The 11,979-nt window shown below is 34.6% G+C and overlaps 1 protein-coding gene across 1 annotated transcript in view; it reads left to right on the forward strand.

Moving 5' to 3' along the window:
• Nucleotides 1–11,979, forward strand: part of adam23b (ADAM metallopeptidase domain 23b) — a 53,608-nt gene that overhangs the window by 21,576 nt on the left and 20,053 nt on the right. Inside the window, exons 4-10 of the mRNA XM_016462908.1 lie at nt 884–947; nt 3,330–3,412; nt 3,573–3,636; nt 6,483–6,555; nt 8,758–8,804; nt 10,127–10,192; nt 11,601–11,669. Coding sequence (XP_016318394.1) covers nt 884–947; nt 3,330–3,412; nt 3,573–3,636; nt 6,483–6,555; nt 8,758–8,804; nt 10,127–10,192; nt 11,601–11,669 — 466 coding nt within the window. The remainder of the gene's footprint in view (nt 1–883; nt 948–3,329; nt 3,413–3,572; nt 3,637–6,482; nt 6,556–8,757; nt 8,805–10,126; nt 10,193–11,600; nt 11,670–11,979) is intronic.

The following is an 11,979-nucleotide window of genomic DNA, read 5'->3' on the forward strand; positions in this document are numbered from 1 at the left end:
TATATATTAATATAAAGTGTTACTGACATACACAAAACTTTAAAAAGATAGCTACTCACTACCACAAGGATGTGTTTTTACATGTTTAATGAATGAAGGACATCAGTTGTAGTATTTTCAAATAGTTGTATCTCGGTCAAATATTGTCCTATTGTCGTATGGAAAGCTTATTTATTCAGCTTTCAGATGATGTATAAATCTCAATTTCCAAAAATGGACCCTTATGACTGGTTTTGTGGTCCATGGTCACATATGTGTATGTCCGATTATAATTATTATTTTGTTCATTTTATTTTATTATTTATTCATCCTTTTATTTTATTTTGTTTATTTATTTGCTTTAAATAGCCTTTTGTGAACTCTATTTACAAATATAGAGATATATTATGCAAAAAAATAATAATAACAACAAGTTACATTTTTAATTACATCAAATTGTTCTATACATTCTTGCTACAGTAAGTCTGACTAATGCATGTTCTGCCGCTGTCATTGAGTGAATTACCACAGGAATAATTAAATAGTCATTCTGGATCAACTGTGCATTTATATCTACTAAATATACTCTCTTATATATATAAGTATACTAATAGTACTTGCATGTAGGGTATGCAACAGAAGTGCTGAAAATATGCAGAAAACATGTGTTGCACATATGTTAAACTGAGTTCAGTGACACTTGGCCTGAATTATAGGGTCCAGTCCAACAAAATTGGTCTCAGATACTTTCCTTTCAAAGCAAACAGTCTTCAGCCAAGGATATGGCTCAGAAAGCGGTCGCTATGTGTTAACTTGAGCCAGAATACCAGAGTCTTGTGATATCCAGAATCAACAGATGATTTGTGCCAGTTCATATTTGTGTGTGTGTGTGTGTGTTTTCCAGTGACCTGCTGTCCTCAGACTATGTGGAGATACACTATGAGAATGGGAAGCCCATCCTTTGGAAGGTATGAACCAAAAATATTCATTTTTTGTACTTTCACTCTGGACTGTGTGTACTTTTTAGAGAATAGGTAGTCATATAGTAGCTATTTTAATCATTGCATTAATAATAACTACAGTATAATTTCATCTGAAAACTTTGAAAACTGCTGTACAGTACCTCACACACCAAGATTGTTATTATAATTGAGGAACCAAAACAGTACAGTTGCTTTCATACTTATTATACTGTGTAAATTATGGTAGAGTCAGTTTGTTTGTTTTTTCAGTTTGCCTTGCAATAAATTCTTTTTTATCCTTCCTGTTAATGATATCCATAATAAATCTCTGGGACACAAATGGAAAATGGTTTTCTGAGTATGCGTCAGAAGTATAAACTCATAATTACACTATAGTCAGGTAAGATGTCAGTCTAAATTCATGGGTACACTGTAAAAAATGACCGTGAATTTAACGGTAAAAGACTGTAAAAATGCTACAGTAAAAACCTGTTAAATGGTTAACGTTAAATTCCCCTACTATATACGGTGAAAAACTGTATTGGATGCTACATGTAATTTTACGGTAGTATACCGTTTTTGGAAGTGAAAAAGACCGTATAATTTACAGTGAATAACCGTAAATGGACTTTCCCAGAATTCCCTGCGTTACATTTCAAATGTGATGTTTTTTTGTTGAAATAACTATAATAATAATTATGTTTCTTCTTAGTTTTTTCTTATCAGTTGTGTATATTAGGGTTGTATGTTACACCTAATGTTGCTAAATTAATGTTTATTGCATTATTTCAGTTTCATGTGTGTTACCATGATGGTGTTTAGCGTTTGTGTGAATGACACTGTGCACCTTCTATATATGTTATTATTTAAAAGCTGCTTGTGATGGCCTTTGGTTCATCATGTGACTTTCTCATCACCACCTACATTTGATGGTTATCAGTGTATTACAAAGGTACAAAACAAATTTCAGTACTTCAATAGGTTGGTATAGTAACATTACATCAGTTAATGGAATTACGGTATTTAACTGTAAATTAAATTAAAACTGTAAAACCTAAAATGTTGCTACCGTATTTTTTTTACATTTAAAAATAAAACAAAGACTAGGAGTACAAGAAAATAGTCAAATGTGTTTATTTGGCAGTAATTAATTATCTCCTCTAACTCAGTGTCGTGTTTTGGTTGAATATAATTTCATTAGAAGCTATCATAACTCAATAAGCCGAACCATTTGTTTTTCGAGTGTAACCGCCTGCAGTGTTGTGTGACGGTAGAGATCAGATGTTTCTGGAAGATGACAGATGTGACATGAGGATTATGAGAGAGAGGGAGAGACAGAGAAAAGAGCATGAACAGAGGGAGAGAGAGAGAGAGATGCTGATAGGTGTTAAATCAGGAAGCATCTGTGACTTTACTGCTGAATCAGCGCGGCTCGGTTCACCTGCAGATCAGCTCACATGACCAGCAGACGTTACTCTGCTGCAGCAATGCAGAGAGAGCCTGACACTCCACGCCGAATCTCTTTATTACATATAGTATAGAAACATTAGATGCTGGCATTCATGCATTTATATGCCAAAACGTCCACTATGTCTACATTCCTCCGCAAGCACACGTGAGCTCAGCTTTACAGAAACTCGCTGATCTGATCACAGAGACAGAACAACAACACCCAGACTATGTTTTAATCATTCTCGGGGACTTTAATAAAGCAAATCTTTCCTGTGAACTGCCAAAATACAGACAGCATGTTACATGTCCCACCAGAGACAGTAATATACTGGACCATTGTTACTCCACAATAAAGGATGCATATCGCTCGGTCCCCAGAGCAGCTGTAGGACTCTCTGACCACTGCCTGGTTCATCTTATACCGACTTACGCACCGAATACCAGGACAGCCAGGCACAAGAACAGTTTCTTTCCCCAGGCAATCTGCCTCATGAACAGTTAATGTTCTCCCATTGTGCAATTAAAGTATGTGCAATAACCTTATACCTATTTATCACCCTAAACCCTAGTACATCCCTACAACTTATTTTATTTTATTCTATTCCTATTCCATCTATAGCACACGTGTACATACAATTTATTCTTTTTTTTTTGTGTGGTTTATATTTATGCATGTGTATTTTATTCACATCTCATTTTTATTATCTGTGTGTTGTTGTTGTCTCCGTGTACTGGAAGCTTGTGACACTATAACAAATTCCTTGTATGTGCAAACATACTTGGCAATAAAGCTCTTTCTGATTCTGATTCTGATTCTGATTCTATTCAGTCAGTTTAAAACATCACTGGTTCTGCACAGTCCATCTGTTGTGGCAACAAATGCATTATGGGGAACAGGACAAAACTGAACGTGTGTGTGTGTGTGTGTGTTGTCAGGGTGGAGAGCACTGTTATTACCATGGCCAGATCAGAGGGAATGACAACTCTCGTGCCGCTCTGTCCACTTGTAACGGTTTACAGTGAGTACAGGAGTGAATCCATCCACTTAATGCCTCAATGCTTTCTCTACTATATACTGACTTATTCAGCTGTGTCTGTATTTTTTCTCATTTGTAAGTTGCTTTGGATAAAAGCAGCTAAATTGATAAATGTGCCTGTTTGTCTCTCTCTGGTTTTCAGTGGCATGTTTGATGATGGAGTCCATGTGTACACAATTGAGCCACTTAAACAGAATCACTCTATGGTAAGTGTTAATTTCATACACACTTTACTTTAACCAGCTCCACAGTCTAACTCTAAAAACATTTCTGTACAAATTATGAAACTTAAGCAGATTGATGACTGAACATCTAATTATTTTACTATTATTTTTAAGTGAATCGTACAGATTTAACAAAATCCTTATATATTTTACCTGAAATGTGTGAGATATACATAAATAGTAATAAGTGATAGATAGTAAATTCATAGTACAGTTAGACATCTTTAAGGCTTACGATATTTGGTTAAATTGATACTTTAATTTAATAAGGACACATTAAATTGATCAAAAATGAGAGTGAAGACATTTATTATGTTACAATACATTTAAAAAAAAAGATCTTAATCAAACTTTCCATTCATCAGAGAATAATCTAAAAGAATAATTCAATAATCTTTCACAATATTACTGTATTTTTGATCATAAAAAATGCAGTTTCTCTGAACATACTGGTAGTGTATGTTTGGGAAATCTCATGAGAATGTTGAATATGTGTTTATGTCCTATAAGCGTACAAAAAAGCACAATTTTCCATGACTTTACTGGATTGCATTAAAGGTGTAGTTCACCCAAAAATGAAAATTCTTTCATTAATAATTCACCCTCATGTCATTCCAAACCCGTAAAACCTTCGTTCATCTTCAGAACACAAATTAAGATATTTTTAATGAAATCCAAGAGCTTTCTGACCCTGCATAGACAGCAACACCCAGGGCCACATTAAGACCTCACTGGGCCCTGGGGCTATGACTTACTGCAGGGCCCCCCGTCACAATAATGATATAGCTTAAAATAGGATTTTTATCCAATCAAAGTTTCATAATTCTTGTTACCAATTCCAATATCTCAAAAAAAATAATTTAAAAAATAAAAATACTAGCCTATGTAAAAACAAACTTACTGAAGACAAGTAAACAGTCATGAATTACAATAGAACAAAGAATTTGATGTTCGAACGTTTAAACACAAGGTGCGAAAAATAACTCCAGTCAGGTGCTGTACGAGCAAGTATCAGAAACCGTCTTAGCGCGCGCATTTGCCAAAATGAATTCTGCCCCACTGCTTAATGACCCTGAACAGTTAAATGATGCTTAAAATGCGTTTAAATGAAAAGCTTACATCATGACGCGCAAAATTAATTTCTCAACCCATAAGCGAAGATACTAGGCCTAGAGTTTGTTCAAACCCAAAAAACAACATCAAGTTAATAATCAAACTAACCTAAAATCCGTGGGGATGATGATGCTGTGTTTTTATCTGCTCCATGTGTCCGGTCCATTTTGCGGTTCCACAACTCCCACTCCATCATCAGCTTTAGTAAAATAAACTAGCTGTGGATTTTAGTGACTCACTCATGTTTTCCACTCTCTCCTCATTTTTTTCTCTCACTATTTATTTTTTTTTAGAATAGTTGACATTTTTACTTATCGAAGATTGTTCTTTGCATGACCGTTTCTAGATTACACCAGAATGAAGTGAAGAGAGGTGAATGCAGACATTAGGCGCAGCGATCACCTAAAATCTTACATGACGCGCAAAATGAATTTCTCAACCCATAAGCGAATATACTAGGCCTATAGAGTTTGTTCAAACACAAAAAGCACTATACATCTATCAAGTTAATAATCAAACTAACCTAAAATCTGTGGGGATGATGACACTGTGTTTTTATCTGCTCCATGTGTCCGGTCCATTTGCGGTTCCAAAACTCCCACTCCATCATCAGCTTTAGTAATATAAACTAGCTGTGGATTTTAGTGACTCACTCATGTTTTCCCCTCTCCTCATTTTTTTCTCTCACTATTTTTTTTTTTTAGAATAGTTGACATTTTTACTTATCGAAGATTGCTCTTTGCATGACCGTTTCTAGATTACACAGAATGAAGTGAAGAGAGGTAAATGCAGACATTAGGAGCAGCGATCACCTGATAGATAGGCTACGTGCACAGTTCGTTCAAAAGTAAAATATATAATAAATGCATTTGATTGGTAAAACAATTTCAAATGTGACGTTTTAATCTCTAATGGTAATGCATGGAATTTACAGAAAACTCCACTAAATAATAGTGCTAAAAAGTGAGGGGCATGGTGGGGCTTTGGCGATGGGCACTACCGATATCCGTCAATCTACTCCACAGCGACGGGCCCCCTCCTTGCTTGGGCCCCGGGGCTTCAGCCCCGCCTAGCCCAATGGTTAATGCGGCCCTGGCAACACCACTACCACATTCAAGACCCAGAAAGGTAGTAACGGCATTGTTGAACATTTCAGTTGTATTGTGGTCTATGCAGGGTCAGAGAGCTCTCGGATTTCATCAAAAATATCTTAATTTGTGTTCCGAAGATGAACGAAGATCTTATGGGTTTGGAACGACCTATGGGTGAGTAATTAGTGACAGAATTTTCATTTTTGGGTGAACTGTCCCTTTAATTTGGGCATATGAAGCCTGCAATGAGAATATGAGATATAAGACAGAACATATTCAAATCTGCTGTTTTGTGAATGGCTCTGCTAATGATACTAGCTCTAGTGTAGCCATTTCCTCGGCACATTAACTGCAACTGTAAACACTTTAATGAACTCCATTCTCTCTCTCCCTACGCACACTGGCTTTACATACTCTCAACTTTAATTTTAAACTAACAAACCCTCTTCTAAAAAAAAAAACAGTCAAAAACCAAACAGCACAATTCATTACAAACACTAATCAAAAGCACGAGGCCTTTTAAAGCACCATAGCATGTGTGCATATAATTTGACATGCTCAGCTGAAGTCACTTTGGATGAACTTGGTAAGATCTGGCTGCTCATGCTCTGTGTTTTTCATTAGGAGGGAACAGCGAGACCACATGTGTTACGCAGGACGACTATCCTGCAGCAAACCCCATCTGCAGGAGAGGAAGGTACTTACAGCACAGCTCTCACTCACCTCCATCAACATCAGATAAAGGAAGAGTTCTCACAAAAATGAAAATACTAGCATCCTTGTGTAAAAGAAGTACACTTAATTGTATGTGCACTTGTAGTGTACTTCGAATCTTAAAATTATATTATTAAAATCTGTACTTGTAGATAATATTATAATAATGAAATAAAAGGCCACTTAAGTGCATTTAAAGAGAGACATGGCTGCTTTTAAACACACTTAAAGGGTTAGTTCACCCAAAAATGAAATTAGGCTGCGTTTTACTCAGCCCCGAGGCATCTTAGGTGTATATGACTTTCTTCTTTCAGACGAATCCAGTCGGAGTTATATTAAAAATTGTCTTTGATCTTTCAAGCTGTTTAATGCCACTCAGCAGGTGTTGCATTGCTTCAGTCCAAAAGAACTTAAATAAAAATCGCCCATCCATAAACAAAAGTGTCTCACACGGCTCCGGGGGGGTGAACAAAGGCCTTCTGTAGCGAATCAATGCATTTTTGTAAGAAAAATATCCATATTCAAAACGTAATAATCACTTGATTCTAGCTTGCGCTCACTGTTGTAAACGGAAGCAGCTCCGGGCGGATGATGTATGAGGTCGGCGTTGCGCATGCGCCGCTCAGAAGTGACGAACGCAGAAGCACAGCGGAGAGATCAAAACAAAACAACGGTCACTAATTAGAAGTACAAAACGAGGATTTGTAAAGAAGTAAGTTCTTTTGGACTGAAGCAATACAACACCCGCTGAGTGGCATTAAACAGCTTGAAAGATCAAAGACAATTTTTACTCCGACTGGATTCGTCTGAAAGAAGAAAGTCATATACACCTAAGATGCCTCGGGGGTGAGTAAAACGCAGCCTAATTTTAATTTTTGGGTGAACTAACCCTTCAAGTACACTTTTAAAAAGTGCACTTTGTAATAATAATTTACATTTAGTCATTTAGCAGATGCTTTTATCCAAAGCGACTTACAAGTTAATAATATCAAAAAAAGTTATTTTTAAAGTACTTTTTAAATCAGTGTTTTGCCGTGTTTTAAATAAGTACACTTTATTTTTAATTAAAGCACATGTAAAGTAAATTTTAGTTGCAGTGTGATATTCAATATTACATTTAAAGTTATATAGTTTAAATGTATTCAACTGCAACTTCATCACTACAAATGTGTAATTACAGTACAAATATATTTAAATACATGACATACAAGTTTCAGTAGAAATATTGTCAGTACATTCAGAAACACATTTTAACCATATTTCAATAGAAGTAATTGTGAAATTTTATAGCTGTACAGGATTTTATGGAATTTTTTTTACAGTGTATATATAAATGGCTCAAAACAAGAACGCCTAAATTCAACTAATTACATTTAATATCAATTTAAACTAGAATGCATTTTAATTTAATTGCTATTAATATGTAATTATATGTCCAAAAACATTACATTCAGTTCAAAGTATGTTATTTGAAGTATTATTTTAAAGTATGCCAAAGTGTACTTCTTTTCACAAAGGGTTTAAGGTATGACTTTATTCTTCTGTAGAACACAAAATCAGATGCTCTTTAAAAAAACTGCACCAATTAACACTACTATTAACATAGCTCATATGATTTGTGTACTTTTTTTGTATATTTCTATAGCTTTTTATGAGAGACAAACTACAATTAACATCATTATTCACTTCAAAATAATACAGTACAAAATATTAGTGTTCTATATAATACTGTCATTTTGGGGTGAAGTTTTTCTTTTAAAATTAATTCAAGTATATTTCAACAAATGTCTGTATGAGTCTGCTGGCTGCTTTGTAGTAGACAGAAAAAAGAAGAGCATTTAAAAGTCTCTACTGCCACGACTACAAACTTAAAGAAAAAAATCAGTGAGTAGTACGAGTTACTTTGAGAGTCCTTTACCAATGTAAAAGATTTCACAGCACATAACTTTTAGCTGAGTTCATTATACTGCAGGAGCACTGGATGCCCTTTTTTTGGCAGTAAAATGATCTGCATGTTGTTTAGAGAATAGAGAATATGCAAATTTTTTCACTGAATACAATGATGCACTTTTGTTAGAGATTAAAATTCTCTTTGGGGAGGGACTCTAAGAACTTGAATCCCTGAAGAGCCCAACAAAAAGCATAGGAAAAGCTGACAAACAAACACTTGTTTGTGTGTGCGCAGGCATGGAGGAGGATTTGTCTTGGCTTCGACGGAGGAAAAAGCGAGCTGTAAGGGTTTGAGTGGGACGCAGATGATGCTGGATACAGGCCACAGAGTGATCCACTGCAGAGCAGAGCAAGAACACTGTCAATAACACTCTGCAAACCAGCACACATCCCATAATATCAGACAGATTGACTCAGACTTGTGCAATAGCAGCAGCAATAGTACTGGCACTTTTACTACACAAAGGTTGCATCCCAATTTGCATGCTATCTATACTAGACTGTATTAATATATTCTACATTTTAGTAAATTAAAAACAGCATGAATGGATTTCAGAAATATGCATCCGTTCGTGCTTTTTGGGTTAATGAGGAGGAGTTCGTGACTCAACTTTTCAGTGTTAGAAAAATGCAGACAAAAGGTCAAAGCTGCCAGAGTACTTTTAAACGCATGAACGTAAAACATCAAGTAATTATGAATGAATTAGGTCATTTGTTAAATTCGTTAATTCTTTTATTTAGTTTTATGAACTAGTAATATTTACTAATAATGGCGTGCAAAAGGTTTGGATTCACAGACATTTTTACGATTTTGAAAAAAGTGATACTTCTGTTTATCAATGTAGCTATTATGGATCAATCAATCAGTTTTATTTGTCATGGCAAAACCCCATTTTGAAATAAATAAATTCATATTTGTAGTCAGAAAGGACGCATTAAGTTGATCAAAAGACACAGTAAAGACATTATAATTTTACAGTACAAAAAAAATCTATTTCAAATAAACAAACTTCCTATTCATCACAGAATCCTGAAATTGTGTCACAGTTTCCACAAAAAAAACATTAAACAGCACAACTGTTTGATAATAAGAAGTGTTTCAAATCAACATATTAGAATGATTTCTGAAGGATCATGTGACACTAAAGACTGGAATAAATTACATTTTAAAATATATTAAAAAACAAACTTATTTAAAATTGTTATAATAGTTCATCGTATTACTGTTTTGCTATATGTTTTATTAAATAAATGTAGGCACAAACTTTTGAACGGTAGTTTCTGCGCTTTTCCATCTCTATGAAAAACTGCATGCTTGCAGTGTGCAGGAAGCAGCCAGTCTTGAGGCCATTAGTTAAATTAAAGCTCATAAATTAAATATGTTGTAGAAGTATGTCAATTGGGATCCAGCCAAGAACTTTGATCCAGAACAATGCACATTCTTTCATCTCACGAAAGTAACAGCAGCCCATTATGAGGTTTTGTGATGTCTGAAAGTGCTTAGGACACTTTTATCTGTTTGTGAGGAGCATTCATGCAGCATCTGTAAGATGGGGAATAAGCTGAGCCATGTTTTTTGCTGTGTTGTCCTGTTTCTCTTCCAGATGCCGAGGAACGTGTTTGAGGAGATGAAGTACATTGAACTGATGATCATCATTGACCACAGCATGGTGTGTTTAAATGCTATTTTTCAGTAATAGCACTGTATGTGAAATTATCATTGGCCTTTCTGTGAAAAACATGTACACTTTAGCATACTTTTAAAAAGACATAATGAAAATAATAGACTAAATTAGAATTCACTTGCAAGTGCAATATAATGTTTTCAGACACTTCATTGCATGATAATTGCTATTTTTTGACACACTTCAGTATGACTTAAGTACATCTTTATATGTAATTCCATAATTTTATTGCTTTTGAAATATGGTTAAACTACAGCCAAATGTACTGACAAGCATTTACGATAAACTAAAATATACTTCAATACCATTTCTTTTGTACGGAGCCCCGCACATGGCATGCAGGAAAAAAATAGTAGGCTAAAGCATGATTTACTATTTCGTTCCCTCGATTTATAAATTTTGCACACGATTTATAAATCGAGAGAACAAATTGGTAAATTGTGCGCACGATTTACTATTTCGTTCCCTAGATTTATAAATTGATAGATTTGCTAAATCGTGTGCACAATTTATAAATCGAGGGAACGAAATAGTAAATCGTGCCACAATTTATAAATCGAGGGAACGAAATAGTAAATCGTGCCACAATTTATAAATCGAGGGAACGAAATAGTAAATCGTGCGCACAATTTATTTATTTTTTCTTGCATGTCATGTGCGGGGCTCCGTACTTTTGAAACTTGTATGTCATGTATTTAAATACTGTATATTTGTATACATATTTGTAATGATGGAGCTGCAGTTTAGTAGTTTACACTACAGATAAATTTATAATCCAGTACTTTTCATGTGCTTTAGTATGTTAGTCAACTCATCAAAATAAGTGAAGGTCTATGTCTTTAAAGCACAACAACAAATTATTATATGATTGATACGTAATGATTTTTTTTCTTTACATTTTTTACATTATTTTAAAAAGTGTACTTTTTTTTTAAGTATGTTAAGAAATGTAGTCATAAAATTGTTCTCTCTTTAAGTACATGTGGTGCCTTTGATTTCATTAATATTTTATCTGGAAGTACAGTTTTTAAAAATATAGGCTATTTTTAAAATTTGAAGTACACTACAAGTGTTCATTCAATAAGAAAGCACTCTTCTTTTTCACAAGGGTTTAATGGTAAAGTTGTGTTTTTAGGATAGGAGTGGGACTATTGTTTGATAAGAATGTTTATCCAGTCATGTGTAATGTCCTTCTTGAGCGAGTCTCGTCTCCACTAGAGGTCTTCTGCTTCTCTTACACTGTGTGTTCTCCTGATCGATGCTTTAGCAGTGAATCCAGTATTAGTGTTGCAAGTGATGAATGGCTTTAGTAAATGTGGATTTAAGTGTGCTACGTTTGAGTCTTTTGATTTAATGTTTATATAATTGTAACGATGTGAATATTCTCCCACAGTTTAAGAGAGTGAGGACCAAGCAACAAACACGCAACCATGCCAAATCCGTGGTCAACCTGGTGGATGCTGTGAGTTTCAGTGTTATTAAAACAACCTTACTGATCAGTTTATAGTGAACAGTTTGTGTTAATAATTCATTTAACAATATAGAGCTGGGTTTCAGAAACCTCTAGTGGTTTGTGGACCTTTAAAGAAGAGAGATTGTGATAGAAATGTCCATTTCAATTTAGATTAAACACAAAAGTAGGCTATGGATAAAATACAATTATATTGTATTGTATACAGTTGTAACAATTAGTGTGTGTGTGTGTGTGTGTGTGTGTGTGTATATATATATATATATACACATATATACACACACACACACACACACACACA

This window comes from Sinocyclocheilus anshuiensis, unplaced genomic scaffold (genome assembly GCF_001515605.1).
Source record: "Sinocyclocheilus anshuiensis isolate Anshui unplaced genomic scaffold, SAMN03320099.WGS_v1.1 scaffold732, whole genome shotgun sequence".
NCBI lineage: Eukaryota > Metazoa > Chordata > Actinopteri > Cypriniformes > Cyprinidae > Sinocyclocheilus > Sinocyclocheilus anshuiensis.